Source organism: Mustelus asterias, chromosome 23 (genome assembly GCF_964213995.1).
Source record: "Mustelus asterias chromosome 23, sMusAst1.hap1.1, whole genome shotgun sequence".
Classification (NCBI taxonomy): domain Eukaryota; kingdom Metazoa; phylum Chordata; class Chondrichthyes; order Carcharhiniformes; family Triakidae; genus Mustelus; species Mustelus asterias.
This window is the reverse complement of record NC_135823.1, coordinates 33,927,096-33,944,711: the sequence shown is the minus strand read 5'-3', so window position 1 is coordinate 33,944,711 and position 17,616 is coordinate 33,927,096. Positions and strand designations below refer to the sequence as shown.

Here is a 17,616-nt window from a genome sequence, read left to right as displayed (position 1 = left end):
TCATGTTGAATAACTACCTTTTCCTCCCACTCTCGGCTTTCTGTATTGAAGCCAGCTAGTAATTCATTCTGCCACTTGTACCCTGCATCCATATTCTCTGACCTCATTAATTAGTCTATTAAGGGATACCTTATTGAAGGTCTTCTGCTATTCCTCAAAAAAATTCAAGATTGGTCAAGTAATATTTTACCTTTTGAAATCCATGGCGACTATTCATTATATTTCTCATTTCTGGATATTATTTTAGTTTCTCCTTTATTAGAGTTTCCATTTTTCTTCCCACTGATGTTATTCTGACTGGCCTATAATTCCCTGGACATACTCTGTCCACTCCTTTAAATATAGGAATTACATATTAGATACCCCCAAGTCCTCTGGCGTAACACACCTTTCTAATGATTAAGTATGAAATGTGTTGTCTCTCCTATCTCTTTCCTAGATTTAAAAAAAATGTGCATGTGTCCATCCAGACCAGAGGCTGAATCTCCACTTTGAGTTTGTTTTGTTTATTCAATACATTATTTTTACTTTAAATATATTTATCTTATTACTCATCTGTTTTTCAATGACAAGCCTACTTGTTCTCCTTCCCTGATAGGTATTACTATTTCTGCCATCTTTCTTTATCGTTGCCTCTGATATTATTCTGTTTATCTCTTAATGGTCCTATTCTCATCGTAGCGTTTCTTTTTTAGTGATGTACCTAAAAAAAATCACTCTTTTGTTTTACGTTCCTTGATAATGTAATTTCATAGTTTCCCTCTTTTTCATTTCACTCCAAATCTCTTTTCTCCCTAATCCTGCACCCCTTTGCTGTTGGTCCACTTAAATTATGCCTCTTTTTGTTCCCTTATGTCTTTATTCATCCATACACTTCCACCAGTGTTTAGTTTGTCTTTTTTTCCTTTTAGCAGAATATATTTTCCTGCAGTGTACTGAACACCATTTTAAAGATTGAAAGTAATTAGTAAAGGAAGCAATTGTGAATGGAGGAAAAACTTTTTCATGTGAGCGAGTGGTTAGGATCTGGAATGCTCTGCCTGAAAGTGGCGAAGGCAGGTTCAATTAAAACATTCAAAAGGGAATTAGACTGTTGCTTGGAAAGAAGGAACGTTCAGGGTTACAGGGAGAAGGCTGGAAAATGGAACAAGGTGAATTGTTCATTCGGAGTGCCGGTGGACACATCATGGGAACTCTATTCCTTTTCCTCTTTATCTACCTCTTCTGTCCAATTAATATCAGAATGATTCAAATTTCCCATAGTTATTATCCTGTGCTTTGTACTAATTTCCCAATGTTGTCTGCATATTTTCCTCTACCTCTCCTCCATCATTAGGTGGTTTGTAGCCTATATCTATTAATATGATTGATTATTTATTATCTTTTATCACTGTCCTGTAGAAACTGCGTCAGGGAATTGGTAATGGAAAGTAGGGCTAATGCAGATGAATTAAACAGGTATTTTGCTTTGTGTCTGGGGAATTGATAATGGAAAGTGGGACTATAGCAGATGAATTAATCAGGCATTTTGCTTCGGTCTTTACTATTGAGGGCACAAGTAAAATCCCAGAAATAGCTGCAAATCAGGAAATGGAAGGGATGGAAGAACTTGGGAAAATTCACCAGGGAAGTGGTATTGAACAAATTATTGGGCCTACAGGCTGACAGCTCCCCAGGTTCAGATGGACTTTACACTAAGGTCTTAAAGAGATGACTAATGCAATAGTTGATGCATTTGTTTTCATTTTCCAAATTTCCTAGATTCGGGGAAGGTTCCATTAGACTGGAAGATAACAAATGCAACTTCTTTATTCAAAAAGTTATACAGAAAGCAGGAAACTACAGGCCAGTTAATCTAACATCTGTCATGGGGAAAATGTTAGAAGCCATTACTCAAGATGTTATAGCAGGCACTTGGGAAAAATTCAAGGCAATCAGGCAAAGTTAACATGATTTTGAAAAAGGGAAATCACGTTTAACCAATTTATTGGAGTTCTTTGAAGACGTCACATGTGCTGTGGATAAAGGGGAACTGGTGAAATTACTGTACTTAGATTTCCAGAAAGATTTTTATTTTACACATCAAAGGCTAATGTGTAAAATAAAAGCTGATGTACGGGGAAATATATTGGCATTAATTGAAGATTGGCTAGCTGAAAGGAAATAGTTGGCATAAATGGATCCTTTTCTGGTGGGTAGGATGTGACTGATGAGCGACGTGCCACAGGGATCAGTACCGGGGCCTCAACATTTTACAATTATATAAATGACTTGGATGAAGGGACTGAAGGTATTGTTGCTAAATTTGCTGATGACGTAAAGCTAGGTAGGAATAAGATGGCACGGTGGCACAGTGGTTAGCACTGCTGCCTCACAGCACCAGGGATCCAGGTTCGATTTCTGGTTTGGATCACTGTCTGTGCGGAGTCTGCACATTCTCCCCGTGTCTGCATGGGGTTTCCTCTGGGTCCTCTGGTTTCCTCCCACAGTCCGAAAAACATGCTGGTTAGGTGCGTTAGCCATGCTAAATTCTCCCTCAGTGTACCCGAACAGGTGCCAGAGTGTGGCAACTAGGGGATTTTCACAGTAACTTCATTGCAACATTAATGTAAAGCTATTTGTGATGCTAATAAATAAACTTTAAAACTTTAAATTGTGATGAAAAACTACACTTTACTGGAACCAAGTCTATCAACTTGGTATCTGGAAGAAGAACGGAAGGAATATTCCAACTGATGTGCATTTCAAAGTTCTGTGGAGATCACAAAATGATACATCGTAGAAGGAGGCTACTTGGCTCATTGGGCCTTTGAAAGATGTTGTAAAAACCTGGTTTATATCTCATGTTTCAGAATATTACTTACTGTTTTACAAGTGTAATTTTTCGATAGGAAGTTGACATGCTAAGTGGACATCTGTTTCAGAAACTGATAACTCTTGATGCAAATTCAATTCAAATAAGCCTGGGTTTATTACCCTTAAAAGGTAACTTGTGTTTATCTTACGAGGTCAGTGTTGATAGTGAAATAAAACTTAACAATCAATAACCGATTTCTGGACATCTTGGTAGAGTCAAGATATCTATCGCTATCTTCATGAAAGAAGCTAAAACCTAGCAATTCTGTGAAAGAGGTTTGTAAACCTCCTTTTGAAATATAAGTTATTCATATCGATTACAGAATCTAAGAATAGTGTTGAATGCAAAATAATTTGTTGGGATTTCTGTTGGAATCACCCCAAGTATGCCATGTTCCCATCGCAGTAGTGATTCAGGGTGGAGCCTTGGCTAGAATGTTTTTTTTAATTCGATTTATTTGTGCGTTTGCTGATGGAAGCAAGCAGTTCAGTTTGCTCGCAGGCAGAGGCAGCTGCAGTTTTGGTCTAGTGGTATGCTGCCACTTGCAGAGTTGAGAGAGCCAAGAAAAATGTTAGTCAGTTAGGCCTGCATTTCAGGCAGTGAAAATACTACCTTCATTGTTCACTGCATTAAATCCAGGTGGGGCTCCAGCTCAGCTTGGATTCCTTGAAGGAAAGGTGGCTGGGTGATTTGCTACAGTGGTCCTAGCAGTTTTGTGGCAGAAAGCCATCTTGAATAGTTAACTTGGGAAGAGCTGTAAAAGAGCTGTGTTGACAGACTGGGAAATCGTGTCTATGTATACCAAAACCAGGGCAAAGAGCTGAAAAGTCCACAGTCACGAGGCCTTTCAAAAAAGTTGGCGGATCACTTGACCAAAAATTAAATGAAGGATCCCCAAGTAATTTGTACTCGAGGAATAGATGGAAAACTAAAGGGAATTAAAATAAATTCCAGTTTATTGGGTGGGTCCTGGAAAACGTGAATGAACCTTCAAGATCTTATAAAGAAACTTGGAAGTAGAAAGTGAAACTGAGTTTATAGCAAAAGTCTTTATAGGCTATAGTGTTAAACATTTTGCTGCTTGCTTTGTTTAATTTCCACTCCTGCAATATCATTGACTATCTCATGCTGTCTTCAATGACACTTCTCCAGAGGAGTAGAAATGCACAACCACCTGTACCATCTAAATGGTGTCCAGAATTTAGTCAGGAAATTGCTGCTTTCACTCAAATTCAAAGAACAATACATAACAGGAACAGGCCCTTCGGCCCTCCAAGCCTGCGCCGCTCATGTGCCCAAGTAGACCATTCATTTGGATCCCTCCATTCCCAGTCTATTCATGTGGCTATCTAGATAAGTCTTAAACGATCCCAGCGTATCCGCCTCAATCACCTTGCTTGGGAGTGCATTCCAGGCCCCCACCACCCTCTGTGTAAAATAAGTCCCCCTGACATCTGTGTTGAACCTTGCCCCCCTCACCTTGAACCTGTGACCCCCTTGTGTTCGTCACCTCCAACCTGGGAAAAAGCTTCCTACTGTTCACCCTATTTATGCCCTTCATAATTTTACACACCTCTATTAGGTCGCCCCTCATCCTCCGTCTTTCCAGGGAGAACATCCCCAGTTTACCCAACCTCTCCTCATAGCTAAGACCCTCCATACCAGGCAACATCCTGGTAAACCTTCTCTGTACTCTCTCCAAAGCCTCCACGTCCTTCTGGTAGTGTGGCGACCAGAACTGGACGCAGTATTCCAAATGTGGCCTAACCAACGTTCTATACAGCCACAACATCATATGCCAACTTTTATATTCTGTGTCCCGTCCAATAAAGGCAAGCATGCCATATGCCTTCTTCACCACCCTCTCCACCTGTGCTGCCACCTTTAAGGATCTGTGGACTTGTACACCCAGGTCCCTCTGTGTGTCTATACTCCTGATGGTTCTAACATTTATTGTATAGCTCCCCCTTACATTAGATCTACCGAAATGCATCACTTTGCATTTATCTGGATTAAATTCCATCTGCCATTTCTCCGCCCAATGTTCCAGCCTATCTATATCCTGCTGTATTCTCTGACAATGTTCATCACTATCCGCAACTCCAGCAATCTTCGTGTCGTCCACAAACTTACTGATCACACCAGCTACATCTTCCTCCAAATCATTTATATATATATATATATATATATCACAAACAACAGAGGTCCCAGTACAGAGCCCTGCGGAGCTCCACTGTCTCTAAGAATCCTCTCCAACAACTTCCCTACCACGGACGTCAAGCTCACCGGCCTATAATTACCCGGGTTATCCTTGCTACCCTTCTTAAATAACGGGACCACATTTGCTATCCTCCAATCCTCTGGGACCTCACCTGTGTCCCGTGAAGAGACAAAGATTTCTGTTAGAGGCCCAGCAATTTCATCTCTTGCCTCCCTGAGGAGTCTAGGATAGATGCCATCCGGCCCTGGGGATTTGTCTGTCTTAATGTTTCCTAAAAAACCTAACACTTCCTCCTTGTAATTGAGATTTTTTTCTAACAGGTCAACACATCTCTCTGAGACACTACCAGTCAACATGTCCCTCTCCTTTGTGAATACTGATGCAAAGTATTCGTTTAGAATCTCACCTACTTCCTTTGATTCTAAACATAATTCCCCTCCTTTGTCCCTGAGAGGTCCGATTCTTTCCCTAACAACCCTCTTGTTCCTAACGTATGTATAAAATGCCTTAGGATTCTCCTTAATCCTGTCTGCCAAGGACATTTCGTGACCCCTTTTTGCCCTTCTAACTCCCTGTTTGAGTTCTTTTCTACTTTCTCTGTATTCCTCCAGTGCTCCATCTGTTTTTAGCTGCCTGGACCTCATGTATGTCTCTTTTTTCTTTTTGATTAGACCCACAATTTCACTGGTTATCCACAGCTCTCGAATCCTACCTTTCCTATCTTTCCTCTTTACAGGCACATGCCTGACCTGCAGTCCTATCAACTGCTCCTTAAAAGACTCCCACATGCCAGATGTGGATTTACCCTCGAACAGCCTCTCCCAATCAACAGCCACCAAATCCTGCCTAATCCGGCTGTAGTTAGCCTTCCCCCAATTCAGCACCTTACCCATAGGACAACACTCATCTTTTTCCATTACTATCCTAAAGTTTACAGAATTGTAGTCATTATTTGCCACATGTTCCCCCACTGAAACTTTGATGACCTGACCGGGCTCATTCCCCAGTACTAGGTCCAGTATAGCCCCCTCTCTAGTTGGACTGTCAACATATTGTTCCAAAGAACCTTCCTGTACGCATTTTATAAATTCTTCCCCGTCCAGGCCCCCAGCCCTAAGCGATTTCCAGTCTATGTGAGGGAAATTAAAGTCTCCCACTACAACAACCCTATTTTTTCTGCACCTGTCCAGAATCTCCTTACATATCCGTTCCTCAACTTCCCGTGGGCTGTTGGGAGGCCTGTAGTATACCCCCAGCATAGTGACTGCGCCCTTTCTGTCTCTGAGCTCCACCCACAGTGGCTCGTTACCTGACCCTTCCAAATTGTCCACCCTCTGTACCGCTGTAATATGCTCCCTAACCTGCATTGCTACTCCCCCACCTCTCCTAGCCCCTCCTCTGTCTCGCCTAAAACACTTATACCCCAGAATATTCAGCTGCCAGTCCTGTCCTTTTAACCAAGTCTCCTCCACTGCAACCGCATCCAAGTTCCGCGCAAGCATTAAGGCTCTAAGCTCGTCTGTCTTGCCCGTGACGCTCCTTGCATTGAAGCAGATGCACTCCAGACCTCCAGGCCCACTGAGGTCATCCTCCCCCAGAATGCTCTTCCTCTTAGATAGGCTTGTCTTGGCCCCAACCTCGTCCCCAGCCGCTATGATTATTGACCTATTGTTCTGATCCCCACCCCCCGCCACATTAGTTTAAACCCACCCGAACCGGTCATTTGTTAGTATCCATCTTTTTCATCTACGGCAGTAAAGACCTTTGCCATGGCAAGTTGCAAATAAGTTCTTCATTGCTTGGTATGGGTAGTGAGATTTCCTCCAAGCTACATTGAGGTCTTTTGGATCTATGCCCACTGTCAGCTTTCACTGCTACTATGCTGCTGATTCTGTCTGTAGGAGTTCTCACTTTCTTGATTACTGCCATCTTTTTAGGCTCGTTATCTTGTCTTTCAGGCTTGACTTGAGGGAAACTGGAACTCTCCTTGCAAGCCTTTCACTTGTTTCAACTCAGATGAGTGGATTTTGCTTACTGTCTACAAGCTGGAGCTGTGACCTTCTCTCTTACCATTGCATTGGGCTCGCGCCTTAGTTTGCCCTCTTGGGGAACATTGTTTCATCATATAGTCTCAACTTTTCCTTCAATGGCTTCATTTCCAGGTCTTGATCCACTTCATAGTTCTGAGGCTCGTGATGTTTCATGTAGGACCACTGCTTATCTGGAAATTCACATTAACTTGATGCTGTCCTTCTGCAGTCATCATTCTAACTGTCACAAACCATTTTTACCTTGACACTTGATGATCTCAACCAGTTCTCGGATGTGGAGTGATTTGTCAGAATCATTGTCTAACATCTCTCCAGTAACCATCTTTACAGGCTTGTATTTCCCCTTCCTAGCAATACACTTGTGTGCAAAATGGTTCAGATTCTTGCAGTTAGAGCACTACTGGTAATAATTCATTTTCTTTTATGTGATGTTGTCTGCAATATTTACATCCCTTACTCTGGCTTTGATTTTTCTGTTGGCCCTTCTGTAAATTGTGTCCGTCCTTTTTCTTTATTAACCTGAGCTTGGAAGGCTTGGACTCCCTCTCAGCAGAGTGCAAAGCCTTGTCAGTTTTCCCACCAGTACTCTTCAGCTGATTATTAACCACCACAAAACTTCTCCACATGTCAATAGCTTAATTGAGAGTAAATTTCTCTTCTGCCAAAAGCTTTCTCTCGTGGTGGGCTCTCTTGTTCTTTGTACAATTGTATCACTTATGAGATCGTTCTTCAGTTGTCCAAACTCTCGATTCAGCTAGATGTCTCCAGTCACATGCTAATCAATTTGGGTGGCACAGTGGTTAGCATTGCTGCCTCACAGTGCCAGGGACCCAGGTTCAATTCTGGTCTTGGGTGACTGTCTGCCTTTGTGGAGCTTGCACGTTCTCTCTGTGGCTGCATGGGTTTCCTGCGGGTACTCCCACAGTTCAAAAATGTGCAAATTAGGTGGATTGGCCATGCTAAATTGTCCCTTAGTGTCCAAAAGTGTGTAGGTTAGTTGGATTAGCCATGGTAAATGCATGGGTTTATGGGGATAGCACAGTAAGAAGTCTCACAACACCAGGTTAAAGTCCAACAGGTTTATTTGGTAGCAAATACCATAAGCTTTCGGAGCACTGCTCCTTCGTCAGATGGAGTGGATATCTGCTCTCCACTTTATGGGGATAGGGCAGGTGGGGGTGGAGGGGTGGTGTTGGACTTGGGTAAGACACTCTTTCTGAGAGTCAGTGCTGACTCAATGGGCCAAACAGTGTCCTCTTGCACTGTCAGGACTCTGGTTCTAATATTCTCCCCCTCTTCCTGAACTCTGCTGTTAAGCACATAGTGTTCTGATATGATGGTCAGAGGTTCAGAGTAAGTCATCTTGCCCTCCAAAATTTCACAAGCCTGTGACTTCTGCTTCTCATGAGGTTCAGGGTGCAATACAGATTTTAACAGTCTACTTCCAGCACTGACAACAAAATTCCTACTCTCAACTGTTCAGATTTCTTGTTTAACTCTGTGGTTATCTGCCATTGAGTATTGAAGAATTTCCAATTCACTTTAAAATCCCCTTTCAACTTATTCAGAGCAGATACTGGAATATTCAATACTATACTGACTCACCCAGCAGTTAATATCCTGTACAAAGTTGCAGACTAAAGTTTTAAATATTCTAAGCTGTCTGTTGCAGCTGATGTCTCTCTTACAGCTGTCAAAATCCACTGAACCCCAGTTATACACTTCTGACACTCACAATGATCCATGTGATGAATAAAATGGCTTCTGCCAAAAAGTTTTCTTTACAAAAGGTGACATTAGCAGTCAGATGATTATGGCAAGCTACAGTGGTCAAATGCATTTCTCCAAGCACTGACCTAACTTAACACACAATGTTTATGTGGTATTTATTTTAAAATTTTATTTGAATACAATCAGGAAATACCCGCACATTGAGTTGTCAGACTAACTTTCTTATTCCTTGAACACATGTTTTAACTGTCCTTGGCTGATCATTCATTCTGTCATTCTATTGGGTGGAGGGCAGGGGGTATGTGTTTGTCCACTTAAAAATAGAGTGAGCAGTATGCCTGGCTGATCTTGGAATGACAAAGCTTTTGAATGATCTTGCACTTCTGATTGATCTTTGGCCCAAATCTCTGTTGAAATGAATAATCTGGTAAAATAAATGAGAATGAACTGATGAGGCAAATCTCTTCACCAGGCCTTGGTGACGCTGCAATTTCAAATATCTTCAGGTACCTGTAATTGGTTGTCAGCTAATAACTGCATTCTTGCTCAAAGCACAGATAACTCCACTTATTTAGATTGTATTAATTGGAGGAAATAAATGAAGTATTAATTGTATGCAACATATTGACTGTAGTTCAATTCATAAGCTTGAAAGCCAATGAATATGTGCAGTATTAAAGTTTTCCATTTTGTTCATGTGAAATCTTGATCTAATCCAAAGCATTTGTACATAATCTTCATTATGTTCAATGAGTTGGAAGCCTTTTGGTTCAGTCACAATTCAAGATTTTCAATTTTTCCTTAAATTATCTCATTTACTGTTTCCCTTAGTAAGGACAACTAAAAGCTCAAATTTAATTTAAATGAAGTTTTGAATTGCACTTCAGTGCAACAAAATGTAGTAATCAGGCATGCATTTCTGAAGTGAATTGGAATTGCTTTTCTTTTCAAGGCAGGGTTTATTTGTAATGGGGGATTTGTCAATCTTGAAGTCCAGGCATCTTGAAAGTTCTAATAAAATCTTCTCATGTATCCTTGTAAAGGAAAAGAAAGACAGCATGGAGCAGAAACCATATTTTGTAGAGCTGCATAACCTTCAATTTAAAATAAAAATGAGCTGTGAAGAATGGTGGTTGTTTGTGGGGTACCTTGTAAAGCCTTGCTTGCTGCCATTTGGTGGGAGCAGATTTTGAATTAAATGGAAGAAAGAATAAACCTTGAGCCTTTCACAGCTGTACAGCATTCTAGGAGCAACATCAGACATGCGTAAAAATAAGGTGTCAACCTGGTGATGCTATGACACAGGTCTACTTGCTCGCTAAACAGCAGAAACAGCATGCAGCTGACAGTGCTAAATGATCCCACAACCAATGGATCAGAACTAAGCTTGGCAGGCCAGCTCATCCAGTTGTGAATGATGATGAACAATTAAACAACTCGATGTAGGAGGAGGCTCCACAAGTATCCTCATCCTCAATGATGGGGGAGCCCAGCACATCAGTGCAAAAGGTAAGGCTGAAGCATTTGCAGCCATCTTCAGCCAACAGTGCTGAGTGGATGATCCATCTCCACCTCCTCGTGAGTCTCCTGAATCAGTCTTCAGTCAATTTGCTTCACTCCATCTGATATCGAGAAATGGCTGAAGGCAATGGATACTGCAAAAACTGAGTCCTTACAACATTCTGACTATAGTACGGAATGATCTGTGCCCCTTACCAAGCTGTTCAGTACAGCTACAACACTTGCATTTACCTGTCAATGTGGAAAATTGTCCAGGCATGTCCTGTCCACTCAAAACAGGATAAATCTAACTCACTGAATTACAGCCCCATCAGTCGCCTCTTGATAGTCAGCACAATGATGGAAAGTGTCATTGACAGCACTATCAAGTGGCACTGACTCAGCGATAACCTGCTCACTGATGTTCAGACTGAGCCCCACAAAGGCCACTCAACTCCTGACCTCAGTGCAGCCTTGGTCATTGGCAAAAGAGATGAACTCAAGAGGTGAGATGAAAGTGACTGTCCTTGACATTAAGGCAGTCTTCTCAGTCCCAGAACATTGCTGCATGAGTTCTTCAGAATAGTATCTTTGGTCCAGCCATCTTCACTAATTCCATCAATCACTTTCTTTCCACCATAAGGTCAGAAATGGAGATGTTTCAGGATGATTTCACAATGTTCGGCACCATTTACGACTCCGATACTGAAGTAGTGCATGTCCGTATGCAGCAAGATCTAGATGGTATTTGGGCTTGGGCTGCTAAGTGGCAAGGAACATCCATGCCACACAAGTGTCAAGCAATGGCCATCTCCAACAAGAGAGATTCTATCCATTGCCCCATGACATTCAATGGCATTACCATCACTGAATCCCTGTCTATCAACATCCCAGGGGTTACCATTGACCAGAAACTGAACTGGATTAGCCATATAAATGGAGAAACAACAAGAGCAGGTCAGCGGCTGGGAATTCTGCAGAGTAACTAATTTCCTGATTCCCTAATGCCTGTCCACCATCAACAATGTGGAGATGCCGGCGTTGGACTGGGGTGAACACAGTAAGAGTTTTAACAACGCCAGGTTAAAGTCCAACAGGTTTATTTGGTAGCAAATACCATTAGCTTTCGGAGAGCTGCTCCTTCGTCAGATGGAGTGGAAATGTGCTCTCCACTCCATTTCCACTCCATCTGACGAAGGAGCAGCGCTCCAAAATAATGGTATTTGCTACCAAATGAACCTGTTGGACTTTAACCTGGTGTTGTTAAAACTCTTACTGTGTTCACCATCAACAATGCAGAAGTCAGGTATGTGATGGCATCTACTTGCCTGGATGAGTGCAACTCCAGCAATGCCCAAGAAACTTGACTTTATGCAGAACACAGCAGTCTGCTTAATTGGTACCCCCTCCACCACCCTAACCATACACCCCTTGCACTCGCCTAAGCATGCATTCCCTCCACTACCGATGCTGCACAAATGCAACATTGTGTACCATCTATAAATGCACTGTAGCAACTTACCGAGGCTCCTTCGCCAGCATCTTTCACGCGGCCTCCATTATGTGGAAGGACAGGGTCAGTAAATGAATGGGAGCACCACCACCTGCACCTTCCCTCCAAGTCACACATCATCCTGACTTGGGACTATATCATTGTTCCATCAATGTTGCTGGGTCAAAATACTGGAACTTTATTCCTAACAGCACTGAGGATGTTCCTACAACACTGCAGTGGTTCAAGAAAGCAGCAATCACTACCTTCTCAGGTAATTAGGGATGAGCAATAAATGCTGACCAAGCCAGCAGTGCTCACATTCCAGGAATTAAAAAAAAATGTTCAATGACCAGTCCAGCATGCTGGCTTCTTCCTGCTTGGAGCCTGATTATTTGCTGTATTTAGAGCCTTAATTGAATTTGAATTGTACCTTTCACTATCCCAGGATATCTGAAAGAGAAAAACTTGCATTTATATTACATATTTTCATAGCCACCAGCCACCTCAACGCATTTTGCAGCCAATAAAGTGTTTTTCAATTGCCATTGGCATAATCGTTGCCAATGTGAACATTGCAACCTTTCACAAACAATGACATGGCCTGTTTTTATGTGATGTTGATTGAGGTATAAATATTGACTCCCTCAGTTAATTTGATTTAGTTCAATTGTTTTGTCAAAAAGATTGGGAATAACTCCTGCTCTTGAAATAGTGCCATGGAGACGGAAGGTGGGCTTTGATTTAATTCTCGCCTGAAAGACAGCACCTTCATTAGTGTAGGACTCATTCAATATTGCACTGGAGTGTCAACCTTGATTTGTGGAATCAAGTCTTGGATTGAGATTTGAACCCAGAATTGTCTAATTCAAAGCCAAAACTGCTATCAACTTAGCCACAGTTGATTTTTTTTCAGCCTTTGAAGGGCCTTGACCTTGACCCACTGTGGGGATTCTTGTTATGTTCATTTCTATACCAGTGATGCCTGGTAACTAGAGGGTTCAATGAAGGCATGAATGAAGATTAAAGTTGATCCAAACTACTGAAGTGAGATGATTTTATGTTGGATCAAAAATGCACTGTCTTAGTTTATAACACTGTTGTCTTAGTTTATAATACCGTTGTCAAAGTTTGAGCCTAAACCCTACCCTGTTCCTTTGACAGTATCTTCTGAATTTGCATCAACACCTGCAAGTTCCCCTCCAAGTTATGCACATCCTGACTTGCATCTGTTTTGCTGTTCCTTCAGTGTTGCTGTGCTAATACTGGAACTCTCTCCCTAATAGCACTGTGGGTATACCTACATGACATAGACTCCAGTGGTTCTGGAATGCAGCTCACCATCACTTTGCGAAGGCCGATTAGATATGATAAATAAAGCAATGCTCACATCCCAAGAATAAATAACTAAAATTAATGTTTGGATGAAACTCGGGATTCTTGATTTCTCTCTTTTTAATGGAACTGTTGATGCTGATGGGTTTTCTTTTTCTTTCCTTTGCAGCACCAGCTGTCACAGGCCCTGGAGGATGTTGGCAACTACAAGCTAAAAGTGCAGACAGTAAGCAAAAACTTTTTAAATCAAAGTGACTGTGTGAATGCCCCTATAGGGGTAGGCATCTGCTATTGCTTATTGGAACTGGTGAGGCTGAGGAAGGGCCTTACAAATCAGTCTGAATAGGTGGAGTGAATAACATGCTGTTCGTTTTGAGATATGGGGAAATTGACATGGATTTTTGAAAAAAACGTAAACTATGTACTCGCATCATATTCTAATCACCTATCCACATTTCAGTTAAATAAAATTGATTAGTTGATGTTATTATTTCCTTTAATAAACACAATTAATCTGTATCAGGCTTTAGTTTCAGAAACTAGTATGCATCAGGGTTGTGCAGTTCGATTACTTTAACCAATGTAATTACTGCACAAAATGTAAGTTAGAAATGTGTTGGTAATCATATTCACCAAATAATCTAAATCACCTTTTTAATCAGATTTGTTTGTTTTTTTTCCTTATCTATTATCTCCTGTTCTCTCCTCTTCTAAAGGCATTGTCTCCTTGCTAAATTTCAGTATTTGCATTAGTTGATGTAATAAATTGAGAGCATCTTGATATTGCTTAAAGCAACAAAGCATTTATTGCCATCAATAGATAGTTATTTTCAATAAAGGGTCTGGCAGAATTAGCTATGTGACTGTACAACTCTCCCCCCGGCTCCAACTGAGGATCCTCTCCAACCTGGCATACGTGCCCTTATGCCCGATTGGCCCAGCTTCCCGCTGGGATACTCCATAAGGTCTGGCCAGGTCACGTGGCCCTCAGGAGGCCATGCTACCACAATCTATCTACCTGCTTAGCAGTTGGTTATCATTTATATCTGAGCAGAACCGTGAATTTCAACAGGCGCTCTCTATTAGGAGTATTTCAACTTCTATTCATTGCTCGATGAGCTCTTCTGAGCGAGACTGGGTGGCAATCAAGACCAGTGATTTCTGGATGAAATTCCCTTCCCTAATTCAGGAATTCTGGGATTAATGATAGGGCCCTCACTGCAATCCAGATTAGATACCTGATAGCTCAGCAGATGTCAGATGTTGAGCCTCGACCCATTCTGGTCTGTATCTCTGCATTTGGGTCTTTGCCACTGCCATAGCACTGAAACAGTTTGAAATAATTGCATTCTGAGTGATAGTGAATATTGCACATTATCCCTTCTCGATTTTTGTGGCATCTCCGTACATTTTGCTGGTATATATAGACTTTGAAACAGTCACTTTGCAGGCTTGTTGACAAATAAATCAAAAGGGGCAGTGGCAGCATGAATATAAATTGACAGAACTGGGTAATGGTGAATGGTTATTTTCCAAGCTGGAGGAAGGTATAATATAGTGGTTCCCAGGGATCGGTTTTAGGCCTACTGCTTTGCTTGATAGCATATTAGTGACATGGACAGAGGTGCACAGGGCGTAATTTCAACATGTGCAGACAACATTGAACTTGGAAATATTGTGAACTGAGAGAATAACGGGAGCCATCAAGAGGATATAGGTTGGTGGAATGGGCACACACATGGCAGAAGAAATTTAATGCAGAAAAATATGGCATAGACCATTTGAGTCCCAGCTCATGGGATCTTTGGGCGCAACGAGAGAATGGCTAGTGTTCACTGGCAGAGACCTGGCGTATTGGCTACACCCGGGGGGGGGAGGGGGGAGCGCGGAGGCCATTGAAGCCCCCGGGTGGATGGGGCATGGCTGGGCAGTGTCCACCAGGCATCTTCGCAGTTCCAGTTGGGCACTGCCCATATGCCAGGGGCTGTGCAAAGTGGGTGGGGCCTGAGTGGGGGCTATGATGGGGTTTGAGTGAGGGAAGAGGGGTGGCTTGCAGGGCTGGATCATGAATGGGATTTTGATGAGGTTCATATTGGGGGTCCAACAGGAGGGACCTATCAGAGGTCACCAATGCTAGGGCTGTCGATTGTTGGGGGGGGGGGGAGATCTGTAGGAGAGGGTGTCTCCCAGTGCACTGAGAGTTTGTCGCAACCTTGTGAAATGGCGCCCGTGCTCTCAGCGACCCCCCCCCCCCCCCGGAAAATTCTGCTCTACCCCTCTTGATCCTTCTAATGCCTCTTGTACTGTCAAACTATTTGCCTAATGCCTAGTATTTGATTTGGTGCAATCTGCAACCAATTCCAACCTCCTCCCTATTCACTGCCTGAGACTGAACTGGTCTAATCTCAACAACTATTCAACCCCAATATGAGTTTGTGACTGCATTCCTTGGTTGTTCTGTTGATAATGATCCCTTTAGCCAACCAGCACCCCCAAATCAAAAATTGCCACCTTAGTCTCCTGAGCTAATCTCCTTAGCTTTTCCTCATCCATACTTCCATCTGCTCCTTCCCCACCTCTGACTCAACTTTTGTTTACTCTGCTTACTATCTCCTTTTTTTTGTGTTCATTTTTTATGTCTTTGTGAAGCTCCTAAAGGTATTTTTCTATGTTGAGGATGCTGTTGCTGTTACATGGCTCAGCCACTCAATAAGTAAGCTCGAGCTATCTTCAAGGTTTCAGGGGTTCAGATTTAAAGTAACTGAAGTAAATTAACCAATTCTACTGGTGATTCATATGACTTTTGTTTAAAAAGTGCAAGATTGTGTCTATTTTAGGATTATTTTTTAAAAAACAAAAACCCACAGGGATTGTGTTGACATGTTAATGAAATTGCATTAGAAAGCATTCTGATTAACAGTGATCTGAGTGCAGGATTTCAAAGAGGAATTACATTTTCAATCAAGGATTCACATGGTAAGTCAGTTGAAGAAGTCAGAATCTAATTCACTTGTGATTCGTAACAGCTTGTCTGTGAAAGAAAATCCATTTCCTTCCTATTGTTGACCAGATTTGAAAGCTGGTCTCTGGAGGGTGCAAGTTACAGATCAAAACTGCTGCCTTAGCCATATGCACTAACTAGTTAAGTACAACTTAACTGTCTGACATGGTTTGAGCAGGTGGCCACAACAGATGTCAAAAATAACTGCACTGGTGATTGTTTGGAAGTTGCGTTTCAGCACGTAACAAATAAAGTGGTTTGCATCTCAAATTAGATTGGAATGGTTGAAATGTGACCAAACTGGCCTCAGCTGTGAATTGAGAGCACCTGGGTTTCAAATGAAACCGAAGTTCTACTTTAACATTATTGAACCTTGAATTTCAATTTTGCAGCTATAATATTCAGCCCTTGTCTAAAATAACGGAAGAGGCCTAGTGATAAAAATAAAAAAAAGTTGGGAATGCTGAAAATATAGTAAAAACAAAGTGCTGGGAGTACATAGCAGTCTTATTGGCACCTGGTAGGGGAAAGATGAGTTATTTTGGGCACAGTCCTTCATTAGGTCAAGGATCTTCACCTAAAATATTAATCTATTTTTTTCTCCTTCAGACGGTGTGTATTTTCTGCTTTTACAGGGACTGTCTCATGCAGTATGTTTGCTTGTTAGATTTAGGTATCAGACGTATGCTACACTGATGGAGTGTTGGAAGCTGCCTGCCTCAGAGAATTGACAGAGACATGCAGGGTGATTTTGAGCCTGTGTTAGCGATCCATGGGAACACCGTGTAGGTGAAAAATATGGCAAGAATCGGGAAATGTGATTCTTGCCGGCGAGATTGCATTCTCCCAATTTTCCATGCCCCTTGCCAGTGACACCTTTTAGGTTCACGTCCACAAAGGGCGAGAACCTCATTTTGTTTTAGCATGCATTTTAATATAATTAGCCAACTCTCTGTCACATGATTCCTCTGGCGAGGTTTACAACACCAATTTAAACGGTGGTTCAGCTGAGGAGATTCCTCAGGGACGCAAAGGTAAGTATAGCCCTGGTGGTGCGGGGGATGCCCAGGCAGTGCCTCCTGCATGTGGATGTCCTGAGACTGAGATGCTAGACCTTCAACAACCACAGCCATCTTTCTTTGTGCTACATATGACTTCAGCCAGTGGGCAGTTTTCCCCCTCAATTCCCATTGATTCCAGTTTTGTTAAGGTCCTTAATTCTGCACTCATCAAGTGCTGCCTTGCTGTCGAAGTCAGTTTCTCTCACCTCACCTCTGTAGTTTAGCTCTTGTCCATGTTTGGACCAAGGCTGTCATGAGGGCAGAAGCTAATAGGCTCTGGCAGAACCCAAACTGAGTGTCAATGAACAGGCTGTGCTGAGTAAGTACCACTGGCTAGCACTGTCAACAAAACTTTCCATAATTTTGC

The 17,616-nt window shown here is 42.1% G+C and overlaps 1 protein-coding gene across 5 annotated transcripts in view; it reads left to right on the top strand.

Moving 5' to 3' along the window:
* mrm2 (mitochondrial rRNA methyltransferase 2) overlaps window positions 1–17,616 on the top strand; it is a 952,456-nt gene that overhangs the window by 322,876 nt on the left and 611,964 nt on the right. For all 5 annotated transcript variants that reach the window (XM_078240222.1, XM_078240223.1, XM_078240224.1 and 2 more), the window contains one exon: window positions 13,357–13,413. In XM_078240222.1, coding sequence (XP_078096348.1) covers window positions 13,357–13,413 — 57 coding nt within the window. The remainder of the gene's footprint in view (window positions 1–13,356; window positions 13,414–17,616) is intronic.